Genomic DNA, 26,410 nt, shown 5'->3' with positions numbered 1-26,410 from the left:
TATTCCTTTTTTTTTTTAAAGTGATAAGAAGTGATTTAATGTTACTACAAGCAATGTGGTCGTTTTTGTCATCTTAATGCTATAAACAAATAATTAACATGACTTGTTGGAAACACCTAGCTGAGCTGGCTCTAAAACCTCTAGAAGTATTACAATTCTGGCTGACATTAACTTAATTTACCTTTGGAACATCAAGACAACGTAAAAGATCTGTTATCAGTATTGCTACAACATAACAGGCTATTAAAAAAAAGGAGAAATTAAAGGTAACAAGATGAAGGTTAAAGAAAGGAAGTTTCACATAATTGAGAATGACAATGCCACTGAAAACTCTGAATCCTTGTACGAAACATCAGGGACTGTAAGTTACACCTTCTGAACCACTACAATTTTTTTCTATCATTCTCATCTCCGTATTAAAGCTTTTCCATAAGAATTTGCTTGACACATTTTCCTCAAAGAGAGCTTGTCTTTGCTGACAGAGGGGGAAAAAAACCTCACAAACATGCAAAAAAACAAAAAATCCAACTGGTCTCAGATCAACGTCAGTATCAGTTTGGGACATTTCAGGTTGGAGGGATTTTGTGAGCTCACCTCTGTCCAGCTTTCACAGCATATCACAGAATCACAGAATCACAGAATCACCCGGGTTGGAAGGGACCCCAAGGATCATGTAGTTCCAACCCCCCTTCCTAGCAGGGCCACCAAACATACACATTCAGATCAGGTTGCCCAGGACCCCGTCCAACCTGGCCTTAAACACGTCCAAGGACGGGGCATCCACAACCTCCCTGGGCAGCCCGTTCCAGGGCCTAACCACTCTCCTAGTAAAGAACTTCCCCCTAACATCCAACCTAAATCTTCCCTCCTTCAACTTGGATCCATTTCCCCTAGTCCTGCTGTTGTCAGCCCTTTTGAAGAGTTTACTCCCCTCCTGGGTGTAGGTTCCCTTCAGGTATTGATAGGCTGCAATGAGGTCACCCCGCAGCCTTCTCTTCTCCAGGCTGAACAAGCCCAACATGCTCTAGCATCTAGCATGCTAGATTATAAACTAGATGGCATCCCCCCTACACAATCTAGTCATCTCTGGCTTCAGAGCTGTGCAGTAAAGGAAAAGGACTCTTCTATTTCTCATGGCAAATTCCTCAGTAAGTTACATTTGGCTGGGCTGGCACAGTTCAGGGAAGCAAACTGTCCTACCTGTTCTTTCATTCTGCTTCTTGAAAAGTTGAGTTTGAAGATGAAAGTGAGACAAAAAGCAGTCTATTGAATTTTCTTCATAACTCTGGCTAAATCCAACAGACCTGATGCCCACATCCCATTAAGGGGAACTGAATCCAATTCAGGGCCTCTGGAAAGATTCCTGTCCTACCAGGGTAAAAAAAATGACCACTGATTTTATGCATGGACTTCTATGAGAAACAGCAAGCAGTGGCTGGTAAGAGTGAAGTGGGTAATGAAGAAGAGAGATGTTAGGGGAGATACAAACAGAATAAACTTGCTGAAGGAACTGGGCTTGTTCAGCTTTGAAAAGAGAAGGCTGCAGGGGGATCTCATTGCGGCCTTCCAATACTTAAAGGGAGTTTACAAACACGAGGGAAATCAAGTTCTTGCATGGGTAGATATGGGCAGGACAAGGGGGAGTGGTTTTAAACAAAAGGAGGGGAAATTTAGATTAGATGTCAGGGTGAAGTTTTTTACTGAGAGAGTGGTGAGGTGCTGGAACAGGTTGCCCAGAGAGGCTGTGTTTAAGGCCAGGTTGGATGGGGCCCTGGCAACCTGTCCTAGTACTTCATCCAGCAGCTGACAACACTGTCTGTGGCAGGGGGTTGGAACCTGATGATCCTTGAGGTCCCTTCCAACTCAAGCCATTCTATGAGTCTATGATTCTATCACTGTGTGCTTTGATAGACTAAGATCATACTGCACTTGCAAAACAAAAATTACGTGAAGTGTATGAAAACAAGAGACAACTATAATTCACTAAAATCCTATGGATCATGGCACAAAGTAGTGCTTTTTACAGTCATGCAACTATTCAAACTGTTCTGAATTTTAACCAAAGCCCAAATGATATCTGCCCAAATGACCACATTTTTGCATTAATACAAATCTCAGTAAGCACCCCAGCAGGTCTCTCAGGAAACAGAATTATCTTAGCAGTTTGAAACACACTGGTAAATGGAGATGAAAAAGTCCACACTGTTGTGCACCTTCTGAGGCTTTTTAACATTTAACTCACTTTTTTCTTTCACTTTTCAAAAGGGAATCTACCAACATTTTCAATAAATACATCACCACAGTCAGCAATGATAAACAAATGCAGGTTTTGTAATGCAAATGAAGATAACACAGTAACATAAGAGGTTTTCAAAACACATAATGGTTTAAATTAAATGGTTTAAATTAAATGATTATAAATTTATTTCTTCAGTGATGTTTTTTACTTTATTAAAAAAACAAGTCTTCAGTAACCTACAATTCCATTCCTCCAGGCACTATTACTAAAACAAAGGGCAAAATCTGAAGGAAACCAATAGAATATTCACTTATTTTAAAGACTGCTTAAATGAAGAACCAGCAGTAAAGAGAAAGGTAAGGCAGTGAAATAGATCAGAAATTCTTTACAGAATTCCCCAGGTACTTAAACAATCGTATCATCTACATGCCATAAGAAACAAGCCATATTTCAACAGTAAAAATTTCACAGCAGTAATATACGTATTAAGAACTGCAAATAAATACTGTATCTTGCTGTTATCTTTTTAAAACTCACTTGGATGCTGTCCATAAACAGAAGTCAAATGATTTTGTCTCAGTAAAAACATTTACCTAATAACAACAAAAGGACGGCTGTATGGTTTGGACTTGAGAGTGAGGCTTCCTGTGTGAACCTGGCAAATTAGTCTTTGTACTGCCTGTACACACAGTACAGACATCTGCCAGGGCTTTAGAGTAAGGAGCAAAAAGCACTTCCGATTTACATTTCTATATCTGACTACTCATTCTAAACTCAGGGCATATAGAACATATTAGGTGTGACAAAGCATTCTGAATTCAACATGCAGCTGATAAACCTTTATACACTTACATTTACTGTCATGGATCTGAAAGATGACTGATTTGTGGTGCCTTTCCCCTAAAACTGTCAAGGCATTAGCAACCAGAGCTCAAGTTTTCTGAGGTATTCCCCACACCATTCCCCAAACACTTTTCCTACCTGACCTCGACCTTCTATCTCACTTTGACTAACAGTAACAGCACACTGAGACACCAGGCTAGTGTAGCCAAAGCAACATGTTTTAAGTACTGTGTACTAGGGAATGTCAGGAATTCAGCATATGAAAAGAGGAAAATAGGCTGAGACAGACAAACAGTAACTTCAAGGAAAGGGGTCCTCAAGAGCCCAGAAGACAAAGCTTGAAAGAAAGACTCCAGTAAAACTCCATCCTGCAGTCCTGATTCTCTACATAGACTTTTTTTCCTAAAAGCGTAAACTCAAATTAGTTCAGGCTCACTAGTGTCTAAAAGAGCTAAACCTGATTTCATTTCCCAGCAGACTCATAGGGGCAATATTTGTGATCACTACTTCATTGGCTTTCCCTCTTTCTGCCTCCCTCTTAGCAATCCTTTCCTAGGATGCACAATAAAGTTTTGAAAAGTAAAAGCATTAAGAACAAGTGGAAGAAAATAGGCCTGACAAAAACACTACTGAAAAAGTATATATGTAGGAAGTCTTCATGGAAGCAAGCCAGCACTTCAAATGTGAGAAAATGGGGGGAAAAACCCACAGAACTCAGCTAAGGGCTGGCAATTGCATCACAGGGTGCCATGCTCAATGATGTCTTTACACACAAATCTGACACTGCACATCTTGTCAAATGACTATTGCCTATTGCCAATGCCTAACTGGTCGCATACATACTCTGTTTATTAACAGATGATGCCCAGGCTGCCTGAAGAGCACTGAAGGAAGCAGCCTTCTAAGCTCAGAGGCACTATGACTGCCGTACTGTAATGGGCCTGGCTGGGATTACGCTTCCCACAGCAGCCCATACAGCGCTGTGCTCTGTGCTTGTAGCAAGAACAGTGCTGGCACTGCTCCGACGTTTCGCTATGGCTAAGCAATGCTGCCATAACATCAAGGCCCTCTCCAACAACCCCTCAAAGCCAGGAGGCTGTGAACTGCCAAAAGGCTGGGAAGGGACACAGCCATGACACTCACCTAAACCCACACAAAAGATATCCCACGCCATAGGTGTCACACTCAGCAACAAAATAACCCCTACCGACCATCTTGGCACAGATTACAGACCCAATTTCTTGAAGCAAAGTGTCAAAGTAACAGAAGAAAGCTTGCACATAAACATGCTACTCTTTGGGTGAAAAATACCAACCTGCAACAAAACTGATGGCAGACAGTAAGGAAGACTGAAATAAGAGACAAATGACATGAGGTACCTATCTATAAATAGAGAAATTCGTACAGAATTTATAACACAGACTTTATCCTGCTACCAGATGTTTATTCTTCTGTTTTCATGGAATTTGAGTGAGAGTCACCACCACAGAGCTCATGTGCAAGTAAACATTTCAGGTATAATCAAGTATTCTAAAAGGCCATGCTTAGGTGCAAGCACATTGACCCAAGACTAATTCTGACATTCTGCCACTGTAGGCTTTAAGCAAGGAGGTTTATATATGCTTATAATGGCAAGTGCTAACACAGTTTTCAGTTACCAGAAATCTTGTAATTTCAACTAACTAAATATATATACATATAACTCAGCCTTAATTATGCTAACTTACGTATATTCACCTTGGGTGAAAATAACGATACATCAGTTATCACTAAACCTAGAAAATGTTATCTGTTTTGTAAATGTTCCATCCTATGGTCTGATTTATGACTATCCACCCACAGTGCACTTGTAAAACATTATAAATTCCTTATTAAATAAGCAACAGACTTGAGGCAATCACTTGCTACTCTTTATTTTACAGACCTAATCCTGTCCAATACTAAAAATTACCTCCACAGATTTGCTGAGTAATTCTTGTAAGATCTGGACATACGATGGCATTTTTAATTACTTCATCACATCGTTTTTTCCTTCAGAAGGGGCTGTGGTCACTCAGAATTATCTTTGTGTTTTTTTCTATTGACATTAATAACAAACCTAAGACCTTCATAAACAATTATACCTTCACAATCTCCTTAAGAAGAAAACAAAAAAAATTACTTAATGTATCCATTCTACATTTACTCTCCCTGGCAGTGGGCTAAGGAATAAATTAGTCCACTGTTTCCATTAACCTGGGTGCCAAGTTCAGATGGCAGACCCAGAGGCCTCAGGCTTCAGCTACACTTCTGAAGAAAATCAAATAATCCACCCTGGAAGTGAAAACACGAGCAGTTTTCAATTAAAATTCAAAACAGCTGATTTGGAATTTCTGCTTTTGCATAATCTTTGGATGTGGTTATTCCCCATGTGTAAGTTTGACGAAAAATGGGGAAAAAGTCACATTTGTAATTAAAGCTTGTAATTCACCAGCAGCACTGTTTTATGCACAGTTAAAAATCTTGGCTAATGAAGTGAATAACCTAAGTGAAGACAATTGTAGGCACCATCCATTTGAAAAACAGTTTCATAGAGAACAGTTCACTAGTGCAATGAAAACCAACGCTAGGCTCTACTAGGCGCTACGTACTAAACAACATGAGAACCTATTCAGGCTCTGGAGAGGAGAGCTCAGTCACAGATTCCTTTGCCGACTTCTTAAACTTGATCTATTCCCCACAACCCTCCAAATATGTTCATTTTAATATTCTCCTCGACAACGTGAAGTTGGACCCTATGAGGAAGGATTCTCCTTGCTACTTAGCTGGAGACTCAACCCACCCCCCTTCTTCTTCCTCTTCTCTTTTACTTCCTTCCTGTTCATATCCCTCCTTTTGAGTAACATTTCCAAATGTTCCAATTTTTGATCTTAAATTCTAGCTCCTTTTAGAAACCATGCTCTCCTAATTCTGTCCTTGTTCTTCTCTCCCTACTGTACTTTTAACTTCTTATCTGGGGCGAAAAATAAACTAATTTTCTCCTGTTTAATAACAAATTTTATAATGGCTGAGAGCCTGAATACAGTGCCTACTTACTAATATGTGAAAGGCACAGAAAACATCACTAATATTTAAAAACTGATTGAAAATTACATAACAATATAGCTTGTTAATGATTTCTGATTAAGATTTGCCTGATAAAAGATTTTAAATAAGTTTTACCCTCAGCATGGTGTGCATATTAGAAAAGTCTCTTAACACATACAAGAGCACGCCTGCTTTTCAGCAAGACACTTATCCACAGTGCATTGAACATAACACTTTGCAGTATACAAGTTTTAATTAGAGAAAAGTTCAGTAGCTTTAGTGGGATACAAAAGACAGGGCTACTGAAAAAGCAAAATTTAAGTATAAAAACCTACTAAGGAAGATTAAAAAGATATGAAAATGTTGTCACTGATGTAAGGAAACTGATGGGAATGCAAACAAGGGAGCAACAGATCAATAGCCTGAAAGACACAAAGATTTTCAAAACTCATTAATATTTCACTACGTAAAATAAAAATACAGTTCCACAGATGAGGTTTTAGATGTATTTTCAGATTTGATGTTGCAACACTTACCTGAAGCAACAACAGTGCTTGCCCATAACGTATTTTCTATACTAAGGCTTTCATGAACTGCTGGATCGCTGTCTTCCTGTGAAAAAATAAGAACTGGTACATCAACATCACACATCGTCATACTTGCAAACAATGCAAAATCATCTGAAAAAAATAATCTGCATATGATGCCTGAATCCTGGCATCAAATCACTGTGTAACAGCATTCACTGAAAGTACATTATCCAGATTCTGACAAAAAAATGCACTCGTGATTCAAGGTTGTGTTATTTAAACTTATGTTCTGAGAAAAAAATCAACTCAATGTGCTCTTTCCTCAGCTTTACAAAACTGAGGAGCTGTTTGCCAGATCTGAAAGCGAGTTAAGAACTCTAAGCACTAAAAATTAGAGGTTTAATCTCTATGACTACTTTAATCATTTCTAAATGATACAGTAAATCATGGTCATTATCATTTTGCAACCCAAGTGACATTACAACTTCAGGGAAGACTATTTGACTTGGAAATGTAAACGGACCTGCTTTTGCTTACGTGTACAAAATGCATACCCAGTGGGAAAACCCTTCCAATACAAAAACGTTTCTATGATTCCATGAACTTTCCTCACCCCTCCATCCCTCCTCGCCTCAGTCTACTAACTGTAAACAAACAATTTTTCATAATTAATTACGAGCATCTGCATATCTGTTATTTAGCAGTTATGAAATGCATTGTTTACAGCTACAGGAAACTTTAGCAGGTAGGGCAATCGAGTGCATTTGATCAGATCACAGATGGCACTCATCATTTTGCAAGAAATGAGAGATCACTGATTACCCAAGCACACAAAAAATTTTACATTAGATTGATTATCAAAACCTGTATCTCCATTTTTCATCTTCATTTTGAAAAAAATACCAAGCATGGGATGGACTGCTTACAAATCTCTATTCCTAAAAAGCCAAAAAACTCAAACATGCTTTTATATATAATTGCAAAAATCCCTAACAGGGATATTATAACTTTTTCCTCTAAGATGCTTAGAAAACTATCCTGTCAGAAACAGGGAAAGAAAGGAAGGATGCAGAATTAACTAACAGATTTTAAAAAAACCCCAAAACAACAAACCATATATTTTGGATCAAGACTCCCCAACGTGGTACATATTCTGTGAAGAATTCTCAGATGGTCTTTGACAAAGATTAGGCTTTGATAAAAATAAAAAAAAAGGTTTTTTTTTTTAATTCTTATGTAAGAAATTAACACTACACAAATCATCACCTTACAATTAAAATATATTAGAGACAACAGCAACTGGGAACACGCTAACCTTGATTCCATTTTATAGAATTGTAGTATTCCTTAGGTTGAAGGGCACCAAAGAGCCCATCCAGTTCCAACCTCCTGACATGGAAAGGGTGGCCAACCACTAGACCAGGCTGCCCAGGATGCCATTCAACCTTGCCTTGAATGCCTCCAGGGATGGGGCATCCACAATCTCTCTGCGCAACCTGTTCCAGCGCCTCATCACCCTCTCAATGTAGAACTTCCCCCACACTTCTAGTCTAAATCTCTCCTTTTTCACTTTAAACCCATACCACCCTTCTCAACTACCTACCTGTGTAAAAGTCAATTTCCACCCTGCTTATAAGCTCCCTTTAAATATTAGAAGGCTGCTAACGGGTCTCTTCAGAGCCTTCTCTTCTCCAAGCTGAACAAGCCCAGTTCCCTCAGCCTTTCCTCACACAGAGCTGCTCCAGCCCTCTGCTCATCTCAGTGCCTCCTCTGGCCCCGCTCCCAGAGCTCCACGTCCTTCCTGTGCTGGGGGCCCCAGGCCTGGACGCAGCGCTGCAGATGGGGCCTCACAAGAGCCGAGCAGAGGGGGACGATCACCTCCCTCTCCCTGCTGGCCACTCCTCTTTTAATGCAGCTCAGGATACAGTTGGCCTACTGAGCAACAAGTGCACACCGCTGGTTCACGTCCAGGAGGTTTTCGTTCATCAGGATTCCCCAGTCCTTCTCTGCAGGGCTGCTCTGAATTTCTTCTCCCAGTCTGCACTTATACCCAGGATTGCGTCAACAAAAGTGCAATACTTTGCACTCGACCTTGTTGAAGCTCATTAGGTTCTCACTTTTTGAGCACATCCAGATCCCTCTGGATGGTGTCCCTCCCTCCTATCGCGTCAGCTGCACCACTCAACTCAGTATCATCAGCAAACCTGCCACTATCAGCCCACTTCAGAGCCTTCTCTTCTCCAGGCTGAACAGCCTCAGCTCTTTCAGACTGTCCTATGTCACAGGGAAGGCTACTTGATTTTTACAGCTCTGTATACATTTACAAAGTGGAGGGGAAAAGAAAAGAAATTCTGCTCAAGTACTCTAAATAAGAAATTTGTGGAGTTTCTCACTGCATCACACGGCCAACAGAAAACTCATGCACAAGTGTGGAAAAAAAAAAGCTTTTATTATATACACACTGCTGTATCTCAAAGAGGAAATCATGCTAACATTCGTCAGAGGAGCTGCCCAGAGACACACAGGATTATGCAGTCTATTAGGGCTGACCTCAAAGAACTCATGTTTCGGTCCAACTCTGCAACTCCATCAGCATTGATGGTTTAATCTTTGATAAGATGTGTGAAGATTGTGAAGTGACAATGCACAGCTGCAACAGGAGAAATTTAAGGGAAAGATTCTTAAGGGAATGATGGAAGAGAAGCCCAAACATAAGAAAATCAGAGAAGGTCATAAGCTATAGAGATACAGCTTCCACAATTCTGGACATAAGTCATAAGCAAAAGGGAAATAGTGGGCCTGCAGCAGTGAATGTCAGTGGATGCCAATTTTTCCACATGAAGGAATTCAGTGACACACTGTTGCTTCATGCGCAATTCCACGTCAGATGCCATTTCATCCCCCTGCTGCACAGCAACAAAATGTAATGGAATATTGGTGGGAATGTTTAACCCCTACTGCCACACCACCAACATCCATCTCTGATGTGCTGAGACAACATAATAAAATAATAAGAGGCATTACTTTCAGAGCAGCCCTCCAAAAATATATAATGTAGTTAACATAATTTAAAAAAACCCTTATTTTAAGCTTTTATGTATTTCATTCAAAAAAAGAAACAAAACCAAAACTAGAGGGTTATCTGACCCTGTTTTTGTGAAACTAATGCATCAGGTTGGTTCAGTGGAAGTGGTTGCAACTCTCAGTGAGGTTTCAGAGCATTCATCAGAGATTTTTGATGAAATTTTACTCTTCCTGTAGTTTGTTTAGAATGTGCTTCCTGCCAAAAAGCAATGGAATGAATAAGGTGCAATTTGTTGATTTTATCAACTCTTTGAAAGGGTAGATAACTACAGGACAAGGGGAAATGGTTTTAAGCTGAGGGAGGAAAGATTTAGGGTGAATTTAGATCAGGGGAAGTTCTTTACTATGAGAGTGGTGAGGTGCTGGAACAGCTGCCCAGAGAGGCTGTAGATGCCCCATCCCTGGAGGTGTTCAAGGCCAGGTTGGATGGGGCACTGGGCAGCCTGGGCTGGTATGAAATGGGGAGGTTGGTGGCCCTGCATGTGGCAGAGAGTTGGAGATTCATGATCCTTGAGGTCCAATCCATGTCATCCAGTGACTCTGTGATTTGTGAAGCAAAGGATATTTTCTTCTGGTAAGACAGTGATTATGAAAATGTGGTAAAGAGACAAGATCAGATTTTTGAGTTGAATACCTATTTGCAATTCTACACATTCCAGTTGCAAATTTGCAGGTAATGTATTTACAGCAAATGAAAATGGTATTGCAAACATAATTTCATGATTTTTTTATTTTTTTATTCTTTTTTTCAATCTTGAAACCAAGTCTTAAGTTCCTTTATCAAAATAATAGCCCTGTGTTTAGTCAAGGTAACAAAATGCATACAGTTGTTTGCCATCACTTGAGTCAGCACAGCACAGCGCTGCTCTCCTTGCACCTTGGTTGCAGTCGATACAGCATTAATAGCGCACTAATGGTTTGGCTGTTGCTGAGCAATTGGAGCATGCCTGGGGCTGTTCTGTGGGAAGCACTGCCAACCAGGCTAGGCCACGTGCAGGCTGCAGGTTGGACATACTTGCTCTAGAATGACGACTAGGATCCAACTAGGATCCTTAGTTTCAGCTGGGATGAAATTGTTGCTTTTGAGAGTGCCTGGTATGATGCTATGCTTTTGGTTCAAGGAGAAAAAAGTGTTCAAAACACAGTAATGTTTATAGTTGCTGCTAAATAGTGTTGTATAGAGCCATGCTGTTCAAAGCAAAGGGCCCAAGGAGTAGGAAGGGAAGAGAATTAGGACAATTGACTTAAACTGGCCAAAGATATATTCCATACCACATGTCATCAAGTAGGAGTTTTGAAGAGGGTGAGAGTTCATCTCGCTCTTTTCTGCTGCTCAGGGGCTAGCTGGGCATCAAGGGGGTGGTGAGAAATTATTTGGGCATCACTTACTATATATGAGTATATGTATGTGTATACACACACACACACACACACACACACATTATTATTATCCTTCTCCTTTTCTCTACCTCAGCAAATAGTTTTATCTCAACCCATAATTTCTAATTTGTGGTTTTTTTTATTTTTTTTTAATATACTTTTTTACTGTATCCCCCATTCCATTTAGAAATGACTGTGTGTCATAACACTTGGTGCTTAAACTCTAACACTTATTATACACACAGGAGCATCTGATAGGCGATACACTGGTGTATTTGTAAATCTCTATTCTGTGCATTCTGTATTTCAAAATAAGCTCAAAGAATGGAGGATGCAATTAAAATCTCACATTTTCACAGAATCCAAGTATAGTTAATCTATTATTTCTTGGTAGGAATCTGGAAGAGGAGGAAAAAAATTTACTTATGTTATTGTTTAAGGGTCAGACATAATCCTTCTCACATGCCCATGCAAGGACACTCACACACAACTTTCATGTACTGTCTGCACACGATGCACCAAAATCCATGGAGGTCAATAAAAAATTACTTTATGTGGACATCAAGATGCAGTGGAGCTTTAATCTCTCTTGATGTAGTTATGCAGGAGTGCTCCAAAATGTGTCTTCAATCAGCTACTAGGTTAGTTGTGAATATATTCCTCACATAGAAGTATCTACAGAGAAGTTGTTCCCACATAAAAACACTACAGCTGTGCACCTAAGTTTGTTTTGACTTATGGTCATGCACGTTTCCAAATTATCTGGCTGCTAATACTGTTAGTACCATATTTTCATAATAAGAAAAAAAGAAAACTCAGTGTGCTATTACCCTTTTAACCTACCTTTGCAAGATTTCTTTGATCACCAATGCCTAAGTAGGAAAAATGTATGCATCAGCATCACTAAGCACATTATTATTACTATTATTTTTTTAAACTGTAATGCAGATCTGGGATCAGATGCAAAAACTGATTTAGTACAATAAGCAAGGGCTCACAGAAAAATTGGAAAGATAAATCAGGAAGTGTTCTGAAGTAACACACTGAGATATTTTGCTTTGTGGAAAGTAAACTGTTAGAACTATGTACACTAAGATCCAGTATAAATCCAAATACGAGGGCACTGTCCTCAGATGTATACATACAGAAATTTAAAACTACCTGAGCATTTAACACAAATCTAACTGTGAAAGCACAAGGTACATCACAGCTGCTCAAATCATATCACTCTTCTTATGTGTATAAATGGAACCCACAACAGGGAGCAACTGTGTAGTTGTGATTTCCCAATGCCTTGATCACATGTAGTAGATTTGTTAAAAAGACTCCACGCAGTTCAAATTATGTTTAGAAAAGCACATGTTTAGCTGTTTGGGCAGGGATGAAAATATTACAGCTGTAAATAGTTGTATCTGGGCAATTGGTCAATGCAGTGTTTAAGTAAGAACTGTCACAGCTTCAGAAAGTTGGGAGCAAGGACATTTACTTTGTAGACAGCATGAACCATGTAAATGGTACAAATCTGTCTTTAAGACTCAAAAACTGCAGCATCTCATAAGCTCACATAGGACTGTGAACTTGAATTCCAATAACTGAACAAAATCTATTACCAGTTTGAGTCACTTGAGTAAAACCCCCTTTTTCTGTATACGTCCCACATTTGTTAATTCTATTGAGATATCTTAAAAGCAAACTATCAAGAGGAATGAATCAACTGAGTGTGGTTGAAGTGGAAAAAAAAAGTTATCTGCTAATAGCACAGACAGTGCCACAAATCTATAAAGCAATATTTCTATTTATTATATTGTTACCAGCTGTTGGGATGACTTGCTTTAAAGCATTAACGTTAGCAGGCCACCCAGTGGAACAGAAAAAATCTCACAAAAATATTTGCAATGTCATCATATCTGGTCTTGAATATAGTTAAACCTGGAAAAAAAAGGATTTGATAAAGCCCCCACATAAGTGCCTTCTAGCTTTATTTTTCAACATAACTGAACTTTTCAAGGAAAAGCTAATACTTCCATAGAAGCTGTTAAACAAGGAACACATTTATTGCACAGAAACTGTCAGCTGCATTGTGTGAGGCTGCTGAATACATTAAACCTGACACTGTGACATATTAGACACGAGACAAACAAAATATAGTGCTATACATAGAATTTCATACAATATTATAGTGGTGGCAGCAAATATACCAGATCTTCAAATCTTCTATTTGTATTAGATTTCTGGAATATTTCATTGACAAAATGTTTTGGTAAATACTTCCATGACAGGAACATGTAAATATACTCTTGTAATGCTAAGAAGAGAGGAATAGAAACATATTTATTGATACTACTTACCCGTGTGAAGGTACCCTCAAAACTATGAATATCCAGCTGTGGCTTCTGAGCATAAACATAAGCATTGATTGAAAAGAGATCCTGTAAAACAGATTAATGTACTTACTATTATTTAAACTTGAACTTAATTATTTTGAAGGACCTTTTAATGGTAACAACTTCAGCTTATACGACTCTTAACACCCCACCCCAAATTTAACGCACTGAAGTTTTATCCAAAAAACACATCACTTTCTTCAGTACATCCTGTTATAAAGCTATCAGATCCAAAATAGTAGTATAAGCACATCGATTTTTCATGCACTAAACTCTTTTTTTCTTAAGAGCTTGGTTTTAATTTTTTTTTAGTGTAACCTTAAAAATATTTTGCTGGTTCCTTTAAAAAAAAATAAAGTTTCTTGGTTTCATTTTATTCTTAAATGAAACTGGAAACAAAATACCTTTCCAACAAGGCAAAAGCCAACTGAATAAAAGGTCAAGCAATGAACTTCTCTATTCTTAAATGCTGAAGCTCTCAGTATATCCACCTGCAGTCAACCCATGAAAACTCCTGTAGTTTTAAGAAAGTTTTGATGGTCAGGACCAACAGCATCTAAGATTTCAGAGTGAGCAGACCTCACCATCCAGCCTTGGAGAGGATTGATACCAACGCCCAGTGAGACTAAGTCTCTCAACCTATGATGAAATGCAAGGATGTCTAGCTTCTTACAGTGTCTAGCTCCTAATTACTCAGGTTACTTCCATCCTTTATCTACTACTTGAATCTTGCAAAAGGCTAATCATACACCTTCCTCTGGGAAGCCAATTATAGAGTTATAATACCCTGTTCATCTGAGCTAGAATACGCTAGCTTCAAAATTGAACTAATTTTACAGCCTCTTTTATGGACATGTAATCAAGTAGCCCAAACACAGTAATTTTCAAAAATACTACAATTATTTTCTGATCATAATTGAAATATAACAAAGATCTGAATTTGACTAAAACAATTAGAACACTACACAAATGAAGTTGCAATTGTCCACACATGCGTTAATGAGCTTTAAAGTCTACACGTCTGTACCTTTCTGTTACTCTGACACAACAATGATAGATTTCTGAATATAATCTGTCGCTTTTCCAGGAAAGAGTGGAAACATTTTCTAATCTATTGTGACTTTATCAAGCATGTTTGATTATAAAATGCGTAGGCCTATAAATAAATCATTAGTTTGTATTTCAGCTCATATTCTGTAGAAAAATGTCTTTTACTTCATACCTTGCAAAAATAGTATTTCACACACTTTTTAAAACATGAATTTAATCAGACCTCTCAAGTTATCTTAATCTTTAAACTATTAATCATTCATTTTAGTCTTTCACACTGCTTCATTCGTTGCACCCTTGTTCTTTCTATCTACATTCATCAGCTTGATGAGAAATAATTCATATGAAACTAATACACAAGCAGCGTCCTATACCCTCATCATTCACTTCTTTTGAATCTGTTATCACCTACAATTTAGCCAATCTGGGTTATTATGTGCTTTATTATGTAAAGAAAAATAAAGTCTCAGTAATGGATGGTACGTCAGAAAATTAATACCACGCTCACACACAATACAAACTGCTAGTGAAATGCACCAACCCAGAACTTATCCCTTTTCAAAGAATGCCTTAGCAGGAAGCAAGATCAGAATAAAAAGCAGCAGAAATATCTGCCTTTAAGGTGTACAGGTATTTGTGCAGTGATATATTTTCCCACTTTCCAATCTTTCTACAGGTATTTGATTCTACTGTGACATCCTCCTTTGTTATACTTTAAATGTTAAAATTTCTACCACATTCCTTTTTTTTTTGTTTTGTTTTGTTTTAATTCTCCTTTGGTATTTCTGATTTAAAACCCAAACTTTCCTGTTTGTTTTTTTTTTTTAATTATTATTTTTTAATTTCAACTCAACCTCACCTTTCTGAAATACTGAGACCTGCACACTGCCTACACACACTTGTGGCATTATTCTAGATAGAACGCCACAAACTGCAAGCAGCTGAGTATTGGAAAAAAAATAAGACAAAATCTTCTCCAGGAGAAATCTGGGATGGAAGTTCATTGATAGAAAGAAGTTACACAAGCCTATTACATGTGCTCAGTAGCTTCCTAAATCACTTCTTCATTACTGGGGAAAAGGGAAGGGAAAAGGACGTTTTCTGTACTGTAGACCAATGCTCCATACAATGAATAGGCATCATTCTTTCGCCAATAAAATACAGAAGCTGAATTCTCATAATACAATGGTAAAAAGAAATCCACAGAATGGTTATAGAAGATTGACATTTACATATGAATTGCATTCAACAATACAGTTTACTGTAGGAGCACAAAGATGTCCCTTCACGCAGCGCTGCTTTCCCAGTAGTGCATTTCTCATCTCAATGCATTAAAAGAAAACACAATGGAGAATTCAGCCAGGAGGCTTCAAGATTTGTACACAATGCTAAGTGTAAATATAACTTTAGCTCTCTGAGGAAGTAAGATGTACCTGGTCAAGCTTGTGTCATTGCTTCCCTCTACAGAGAAGTAGGGAAAAGAGAAATTTCCTCTAACAGAGATTGAATGTTTTTTAAACACCAGAGAACTATTAATAGTTTAACTAATACGTAGCTTGGACTACATCAAGTTTAGCTTTATGAAAGAATAATTTGCATATTATAAACGTCAAACGTCAAACGTCAAACCAGTACTTCATTGAAGCTGATTTACTCTACCCATATGTTACAAGCAGGACGAGTGTAGATTAAAGTAAAAACAATAAACCTAAACCTTAGGCAATAAAAAGTTATTTTTATATAATTGTAGATCAGATGCTTAAAAAAATGACATGGTTACATCATGCATTTCATTCCCTGTAACATGAAAATAATAATTGAAAAGAAATCACTTCATCCTTTGCACTGAAATTCAGGAGATGACTTGATGATACAGTAACAAAAATGTTCTCCTTTGCTTTTCACAGTAGTAATTCACCAATCACCCTGCAGCTACCGGTAACACAGAAAAAGCTCCTCTGTTAGGTCAAGGGCAACATTTGTTCACCTTACTTAAAGATCATTAAAATACATTCTTAATCATAACATGTAGTTCATTACAAATAAAATTGCTTTTGGTTCAATAAAACTAATTAAATATAAATGGCATTGTTTACTGCTGTATGGATCTTCTGATATAAATCAGCAAGTCACCATTTATTGAAAATTACAGTGACCTCATTGCTGTTAATAAATTTACTTGATCACTTAAGCCAGAAATGAATGCCCCAGAATGTGTACACTGCAATTAAAAAACCACTTCACCTATAGCTATGAAGCTGCAAGAAACCTAATCTAGTTTTCACAGTATTTGCAGCTCAGCCATCACTAGATGACCCGCTGAAATTTTAATTCTCTGATCACAGTAAGTGCTTTAGGAAGACAACAAAATCTGCACTGATCATCTTCGTGGTGTCATCTGTTCTTTAAGAAAAGGTCTGAAGGTCTGCAGGCACATTTATTCTGGGTGTCACAGCGGGTAAGGTTACAGCACTGCTCTCTTGGTGTGACTGACAGCTCTCAACAACACAAGATACTCACAGCATTTATGTCAGGTAACCAAAGAAATTAAAAATGCATGGTTCTACGAACTACGCAGCATATATTAGTTAAATATATGACCCAATTGTTTAGTCTGCTTTATGCACAACTTGCACGTGTTCCCTTACATGATTAAAAATACACTTTAATATGCAAAAATAAACTGTCGGATTTGAAAATGCCCTACAAACACATGGAGAAGACACTGTAATAGGAGTCAACACCTGGATCAGGAAAACCACAACTGCAACAAATATCAGCTATTTCAAAGAGAAGTTTAGTTAAATCCATTTGATCCAGCAAAGGAAAACATTCTGAAAATGATGAGAGAAAAAATAGATCTCAACATCAGCCTGGAGATATTGAGGGCAAAATGGCTTCCCTGAGACAGGACCCCACACCAGTCTGCATTTCTAAACGGATTCGTTTTGTGAATGGAACCTGTCCAGCAAATTACTGGTTTATCATAAAGAAATACAAATTTAACCACAGAATCCTATCCCAGTATTGTACCCAACCTTACAAATATGAGCACTTCAGTTCAAAATGGCATAGAATTCCAACACGTCTGCTGCATTTGAAATGGACAAGCCTAAAAGACTTTTGTGTTCTCTAAACAGTTCTTTGTAGCCACAGAACTCATTATGCTCCATCCATTCTCTGTCCTCTACCAACTAATTTTACATGTAGCAAAAAGCAGCATAGCACTGTGGCTAAAAAAACACAACCTACACACAAACAACAACAAAAAAACACCTGAACTCTGTCACAAGCTTAAAACTTGCACTCGGTTTGAGATCAGCTGAAAAGACCTGAAGGAAGGGCCCTCAATGTGCCAGTTTGCCACAGCTATTCCTCTCGCAGCCCAGCAGGTGGCAATCAAGAATTATGGCACAAGATGCCCATTTCAGCCCTTCTTTTTTTTTAATTTTCACACAATCTTAAAATTTGTAACATGTAAATTATAGGTATAATAAGATAGAAGACTTTTAGTAGCATACTAACTGTGGAAGCAACAACATTGATAGAATGGAAGTGTTAGAAACATATTTATTGTAAATGAGTTGGTATTTGAGCAGGCCTATTTCTCAAAATTCCCTAAAGCAAAGTAGGTTTACATGAATGACACTATCAAAAAAAAAAAAAAAAAAAAAAAAAAAAGAAAAAAAAAAAAAAAGAAGAAAAATAAAAAAGTAGTATGAAAATAGATATTCCTTAACTGAAATGTTTTATTTTCATCACGCCAAGACTTGTGTTTTCGAGACAGGAACAGATTCTCAACTATATATTTTAAGCATGCTTTTTTGAATACATTTTGGACTTCAAAGAGTGACAAAACCACCTACCTCTACAAAAACAACTTTACATTGTTAAAGCATCTATTCTATTGCACCAATATTTTACAAACCATATTTTTATGCTAACTACTATAAAAACATGATTCTGTGTACAAATATAGTGATCTTTCCACACTTTATGACTCTACTAGGAAATACAAAAATTAATGGTATTTTTTACATGAGTTTGAATTCCATGGTTTTCTTAGAGCTTCACATGAACATTATGAAGTTGCTCTTACAGTTTCTTCAGATGACAGATAGCATGTGCATGTTATTAACATCTCATTGAAGGCAGAAGTATCTGCAGAAGATAAATGAGTACTAACTTGCTGCCTGCAGGAACAGACACAGCCGTCTGGAATGCATGTTGGACTCCATCTCTTGAAGTCCCTTCCAACCTCTGCAATTCTGTGCAATTTACCTTCTGTGAAATCTATGGGATCCCCTAAAAAACATTTGGCTGCCATTTTCCTCAAGCAATTTGAAACAAATTTCCCCAAACAATTTGAAGAGAGACAGGCCCTAGGAGTGAAGCACTGCAAGCAGTTCAAGACCAGTTAGGAATTAGCCATTTAAAATGGAGATAAAATCCCACACATTACAGAAATATAAAGGTAATCTAAAATCAATATTCTCTGAAAATAGTGGTTTGGGAAAAAATGGTATACTGATAAGAGTGAGGGAACTACCAAGAGTCAATGGTTTGACCAAACCATGTGATTGGTAAGTTAAAAGATAGTTTAGTTTACTCGGCAGAAAATATCATATGTAGTGTCATGAAGACCAAATCTTGGCTAATGTGAGGTAAAGAATTATTACATCATAACTATGTGGATGTAGGAGAGAACATTAGCTGCTTGGTTGCTTCCATTTCCTGCTGGTAACGAGATGAGGCTTGTTAAATGATTATGTGAATTCAGATTGTCAGTTACAGCTCACAAAAAGGGAGAACTTGAAAAGATAAGCAGGACTTAGGTTAAGAGCAGTAACTATAAGTAACTAAGGAAGGAATGGTTACTATATTGGACAGTTAATTCATGCTGTTTCCAGTTTGAATTTCTCAGTGATATCTCGCTCTTCCATCCCCTACATGCCCCAATCAGGACTTGAATCAACCTTCACTTCTGCAAAAACTTGAGGCTGCATGTCCTGCCACTCAACTGAAGATCCTCCAATAGATTCCAATTTATTCTCCACAAATAAAAACAAGTGCAATACAGATATTTACTTCCTTTAAGTCAAAGGCACAGGTTTAAACATTATTTTATGCCATTGTTGTAGATGATCAACAATATACTTCAGTCAAATCTATTCATAAACCTTTTTCCCCTAAACAAAGAAGAAAACATAAAAGTTTTAACACAACAATTCTCTGTTGTACTGGGTCTCTTTCTGCATTGCTCTGCAGGAAGAACCGCAGTCAAATACAGTTAAGTGATCCTTCCAAACAGAAAGGGAAGTTAAAACAAAAAACAAACAAGAAACCCCACTTAAGTTGCACACAGCTGTAAGCCATATGAAAAGAACTAATAAAGAAAAAGAAGATAGAAAATGGACTGGATTTTAGGCAAATGCGTGCTCAGTAGATGTTCTGGAAAAATAACATTTTTATGAGAAAACAAGATGGAGCGATCACCGCATGCTAAGAACTGACAGAAGACACATTAGCACTAACACTGAATACAGCCGCAAATCATACAATTCCAATTAAGGTCACTTTCTGCACTAGAACTGCTGTCTAATGCCTCATCTAGCATCCCTGTCTGGCATGATCAGTCTTCAGTTCCAGTCCTCATTCCCAATTCTCTAAGTTCAAGCCTACGGGATTTTTCTCCTAGTCGCATGTGAAGCCAGTAGCCCAAACCACTATGAACACAGGAAATTTCTCTACCTTTGACTGCCTTCAGTGTGGCAGGAACTCTGTAGTTTCCTAACAATAATTGAACAAATCCTGCTAAGATCTGGCAGATAATCAGTCTCTTATTTGTACTATTGAGATGGCACATGCAACTGATACACTCTTCTTTACAACCAAAGGATCTACAGTCCAAATACCCAAAATTCTGTACAAATAAGCTTTTACAACCTTGCATCTTGAGTACCTTTTTAGAGGAAGCCTCTTAATATCAAGAGAACTTTTATATAGAACAAGATTCTCCAAGATATGACACAATTTAGCATCTTATTATAATACGCATCTATAAAAACCTATTTCCAGCAGAGATATGTCATATTTTGAATGTAGATGTATTTATATGTATTTAGTGTCCTTTTTAACAATTTTAATAGCTTTATGTATTTACCTACACTTCAGACGTGCAGATATATTCAAAAAACTCACACCTGTAAACAGATATAACACATAAGTGCTAGGAAATTCCCCTTGCATGAACTTCCACACTTCCTCTACTCCGATCAGAAGGTCTACTGACTTTACCATCCAAGAGCACACCACTGTTTCCCAAGCTTTCAAATTAGTGATAAAAAGCAATGATTTCTCTGGCAAGAATGACCTGCACTTGCGGGTGAGACTATGCAGAAGTATAGCACAACTGTAGTATTTTCAGTTGAGTATGGAGCTCCACGCGGGGACCACACTGTGAATCACTAAGTTGAAAGATAAAAAATCAATTCTTTGTTTCCTTTCAGTGAGAATATCTGCATGAACAATTTCTCATTCACCATTCAGTGGAATACCTACCCCCAGTTCATTGCAAAAAATATGTATCTGTGGTAACAGATTTTCTTCTTGCACATACCTGCAACAATTTTAACTGTCATATCTCAAAGGGAAATATGCACATGTCCAAAACATTTTAAAAGTAAATAAATGAAATGCTTACCCCCAAAGCTGGCAATCTCTGTGTGCAACTGACAGCAACCTTCAGTTTCCAATCTGTTTCTCCATCAAGCTGGTCAGTTCGAATGAAACACGAACCTTGAAATTAGAAAGATATGACTTGAAATTACAAAGATGTAGCTAGTTTTTAGACCTCAAAAATTCAGTTTGAGTTAAAAAAAAAAAATAGAAGAGTGAAAGTAAAATAAATTTACAAACATTTAAAATAAATGTACACAAAATAAATCACACTTTGGAATGTCTGACTGCTGATTAAATGCTTTCTGCCATGAAAACAGAACATTTTTTCCTGATAGAATTAACAATTGCTTGTTTACAAGCATGGGGAAAAAAAAAAAAAAAATTACAGATTTCTTAATAGTTTCTAAACAAGTTTTCAAATATTACCAGAAAGAGACAACACTTCACTGGATAAAGTTGAAAAAGGTTTAACCTTTTTCTCACTTGTGCAATTCTAAGACAAGAGAATGACAAAACATTTGCAGTTTTTGTATCATTGCTGTTTGCACTTAAAGGGTTTCCATCACTTATGTTCTTCTGGCTTCACTGAAACTGCTCCCCTCACATAAACCTTAATATGGATAACATTCAAAGAACAATCCAGGCTCCTACATATTTGACTTAAAAGAATTAACTTAAAGTTACTTTTAGCTGTTGAAGACTCAAAACTAAAGAAACTGGTCAGTATGTGCACAGTAGTTAAAACATGATGGAAGCTCAAGGTACAAATACACACTGAAGAGAATAAATATGCTCTACAGACAGAAGACTAGTATTCAAGAAACTGAAAATGAAGAGCAGTAACGTGATTTCCCCCACCACAATGTGCTCCATACAACTATTCTGATGGTATCACCAAATATGGACTATTACATAGGCTACTGATGTAAGGCTCAAGATAAGACTAAATAGGATTTAAAATTAAACAGTATTCTTCACGGACTTTGTTCTAAAGTAAAATACTTTGTTATATTTATTCTCTTCAAAATACTTTGAAGAGTTCAGTGGTGTATACTGCATCAGTAAGGGTGAGATACCTAGCAGCACCTAGATATTCCACATTTCAGTGCACATTCTATGCGTGGCACTGATCAGCCTACTTTCCATCATACTTTTCCTGTACAAGACATTTCATAGTTCTCCTTACCCCTCCTGTCAATGGTTGTTCTCTTCCATCAATTTCATTTAGAATTAATACTACAGATCAATGCAGTTCAAGACCAGAGTGGCTCCTGTGAATGGTTGATTGCACATATATTCATTTAATAGAGCTCACACTATGACATGTATTGGCCAGTCACATTTCCTCTCCACTTCAGCAGTTAATTTCATCAATAACTTATCTTGTAGGCTGTTTCCGTTCTATCCAGAAAAAGAGATTGCTTTCTGCTAAGTCAGCTTTCAATACTGATCACAACAGCAAAATTGAAACAATACAATCTTCTTTTCTACTTCTAATAATTCATCAGAGTTACGTAATTTGAATTATGAGATTTTTAAACCTCACTTAACTAAGTTATAAACACAGGAGTCTAAACATACGATTGAGAACAATGCATAAGAACAACTCCCGACTCCCATGAGTCCCACAAACCTTTCACAACCCAAATATTTCCCACTGCATGGAAGTTGTGTACTTCATAATTTTAGTCAGCAGTACCTAGGACTTCTAAAATCAATATCAATGACTTCTGGGAAAAAAAACAACTATTCCAACCAAACCATTTCAAAATGCTTTCATCTATGTACAGCTCACTACTTTATGTTGTTACCCTCTATTTTTCCTGTTCTTATTAAAAAAAAAACAACCCAAACTACATGTTATTACTTATACACATTAACTATATATTTATTATGCAGCCCAAGACAATTCCTCTTCACTCAACGTGGCCCAGGCAAGCCAAAAGGCTGGCCATCCATGCACAATTGGTGCACCCAATTATGACACTATGTATACATTCTTAAACTCTTTGTTTTATATATACTTTGACAGAATGTTTTACATCAAAGTTAATCTATTGCATTTCTAACATGAATATGACATGCAAGGAAAGAACATCTACACAAACATTATACATTGTGAATCCCTTTGTATTCAGTGTTAACTACTGAACCAGGAAATTATTCCCCAGTATATAGAGAAGTTTATTGTATTCATACAAATTTTTAAGTTATTTGCTGCTTAAAGGACAAGTCATGAATTTAAATGTTTACCAATCAAAGCAGAGCTGACTACAGAAAAATGAAATCCCACACTGAACACAGGGCATCTCTAACACAGGATATCTCTAAGAGCACAAGGGCTGCGCATCAAGGAAAACTGAGTGCTCAGGTGCCCATTGTCCATGAACAATAATCACCAACTACTAGAAGACAAATTTGAACAAAGTTAATGTATCTAATTTATTTTTGTTTTTACAGTGAAAGAATAGGAACGATCAGAATTACAATTTAAGGTTAAATCTAAAGGAATTACACTAGGTTTGAACAATTCAATCATTTCTGTGAAGAGCAAAGAGGGGCCCAAAACTGAACACAGTACTTAATACGTGGTCAGAGCAGTACTGAATATGGGGGGATGAACACCTCCCTGCTTTTGATGGCTATGCTATTTCTGATTCAAGCATGCTACAGACCTTTCTGGTCACCTGGACTCACTTCTGGCTCATGCTCAGCCAAGCACTGAATAACACCCCTGAGTCCTTTTCCGCCACACAGTTTGCCAGCCACTGCCCCAAGCCTGTTACACTGCATGGGATAATTATGATCAAACTGCAGGACCAAATACTTGGTCTCGTTGAACTTTATCCCATTGGTCTTAGACAGTGAACCAGCCTGTCCAAGTCCCTCGCCCCTTCCTATCCTCAGGCAGATCAATACTTCCTCCCAACTTGGTGTCACCTGCAACCTTACTGAAGGTGTACTCAATCACCTAGGTGAGACTCACAAGCCTATAATTCCTCATATCATAGAATCATCAAGGCTGGAAAAGACCTCAAAAATCATCTAGTCCAACTTTCCACCTACCAATAATATTTCCTCACTAAACTGTGTCCCTCAGTACAACATACAAACATTTCTTGAATACCTCCAGAGATGGTGATTCAACCACCTCCCTGGGCAGCCCATTCCAGCAAGTGACCACTAATTCTAAGAAAAAATTGTTTGTAATATTCAACCTGAACCTCCCCCGGTTCAACTAGAGATCACTCCCTCTAGCCCTATTGCTAGCTGTATTGGAGAAGAGGCTTACACCCACCTTGCCACCCAACCTCCTCTCAAGTAGTTGTAAAGAGCAATAACACGTCCTACGAGCCTCCTCCAGACTAACAATTCCAGCTTCCTCAGAGGCTCCTCATAGGACTCGTGCTCCATACCCCTCATGGCTTTGTTGCCCTTCCATGAACATGCTCTAGCACCTCAGTACCTTTTTTGTAGTGAAGGGAACACAGTATTCAAGGTACTCAAGATATTAAACTGGACACAATGCAATTTTTTCTGCATGGAGGAATTCACTTACACACCTCTGCTTCATACAGACTTCCATGTCAGACACCATTTTGTCAGACTACTTCCTGCTGCCATCTGTTGCACAGCCACAAATGGAACGATGGCACCCCTACAGTCATACCACAAACATCCACCTCTGATGTTGTGGGCCAACATAATAAAATAGGAGGCATTACTTTCAGAACAGCCTTTCTATTTTGGAGCAGACATAAAAAAGCTCGCTGTCATGGTTTTCCATAGGTATTCCATATCAAACATCATGCAGTGCACTGACTGAGCTGGGATGGCTGCTGGGGAGCTGCAGTTTCCAGCAGCCTTTGTTAAGCCCACATGGTACTGGGTGGGAAACAGGTAACATAAGCATAGCCTTACTTCTGGTCAATACCATCAGCAGCGTAGTTATAAAGGCATCTCTCTCTTATTTGTTTCATTCATTACCCCTGATTCCTTTCATACTGTGTTCTCTCTCATTTCTTTACTGTTTCTAGTAAATCAGTTTCTCTTTATCTCAACCAAGTTGTAATCCCTCCTTTTCAGCTCTTTGCTGGCTTCCCACGGGGGAATGGTTGGTGGATGGAAACCCCTGTCATGGGTCAAAAGACTCTCAACTGGTGACACTCATCCATCAACACAATAACTTCAGGCCTTGATATATCTGGCTAACATTTGCCAAAAAAAGGGCAAGTGCTAAATATAGAGTAAGCAGGGGGAATCTCCCTTAGTCACTTAAGGTCTTATTCAGCATGTAAGAGCATGACACATACAGAACAAATATTTCTGCAAATGTCTTTTACTTAAAGAGGCATCAGTAACACGGTTATTCATTTGTGCACTTGCCTGCTTCTAGAAAATGTGAAGAAAAGCTCTCAAAATAAAGACTGGTTGATTCTGGAAAGTGCTTGAAAATATTTAGCCTAAAGTAAAAGAGAAGCCTACAGATGAGAAAGGGAGAACATGAAGGAAAGCTTCTTAATGACATAACAACAAAATATATGTATACACGTGTATACATAATAAGATTTCTCTTACTTAATATTATGCCCTATGCATTAATTTCTTTACTTGCCGTTATCTTTAATTTCCTGAAGTTACCATACTGTATTTACATGTGTTACCACCTCTTTAATTGTAATTTTACATAAGCTCTTCAGAGAATTAATTACAATTTTTAATACAGTCTTCTGAAAACAATTTACTACTTAGGTCATTGCAGAGTTTTGTTATGTATTCTAGCTTACAGGGTTTTTAAATTATATCATTTGGAAGAGGAACAATTGTTATGTATTACATTCTTCATTCTTATTTCATTTGGAAATGTTGTTTTTGAAAAGCAGAAAGACAGACTTGCTTTACTTAAACCAATCACCTCACTAATCAGACTGCTTACCATGTAATTTGTAAAGTGTTGTTAAAAATAAAAATCCGAGTAAGAATATGGATAGCAATCTGCTTTGCAAAAAGAAAATTCAATTCAAATTTTATACAAAACAGCATCTTTTGCTTTTCATTGAAGGCTATACAACAAAGAAACAAAAACCATTCAAATGATAGGAATTATATCAATATTTAATATTTCCTATGACTGTGGAGAGAAAATTATAGTT

The 26,410-nt window shown here is 37.6% G+C and overlaps 1 protein-coding gene across 3 annotated transcripts in view; it reads right to left on the bottom strand.

Moving 5' to 3' along the window:
* The window catches only part of ATP9B (ATPase phospholipid transporting 9B (putative)), a 158,286-nt gene that overhangs the window by 75,817 nt on the left and 56,059 nt on the right, over positions 1-26,410 (bottom strand). For all 3 annotated transcript variants that reach the window (XM_048939056.1, XM_048939057.1, XM_048939059.1), the window contains exons 8-10: positions 21,280-21,374; positions 13,491-13,571; positions 6,685-6,760 (exon numbers count right to left, since the gene is read on the bottom strand). In XM_048939056.1, coding sequence (XP_048795013.1) covers positions 6,685-6,760; positions 13,491-13,571; positions 21,280-21,374 — 252 coding nt within the window. The remainder of the gene's footprint in view (positions 1-6,684; positions 6,761-13,490; positions 13,572-21,279; positions 21,375-26,410) is intronic.

The sequence above is a fragment of the Lagopus muta genome, chromosome 3 (assembly GCF_023343835.1).
Source record: "Lagopus muta isolate bLagMut1 chromosome 3, bLagMut1 primary, whole genome shotgun sequence".
NCBI lineage: Eukaryota > Metazoa > Chordata > Aves > Galliformes > Phasianidae > Lagopus > Lagopus muta.
The sequence above is the reverse complement of the archived record's forward strand: the minus strand, read 5'-3'. Positions and strand labels throughout refer to the sequence as shown.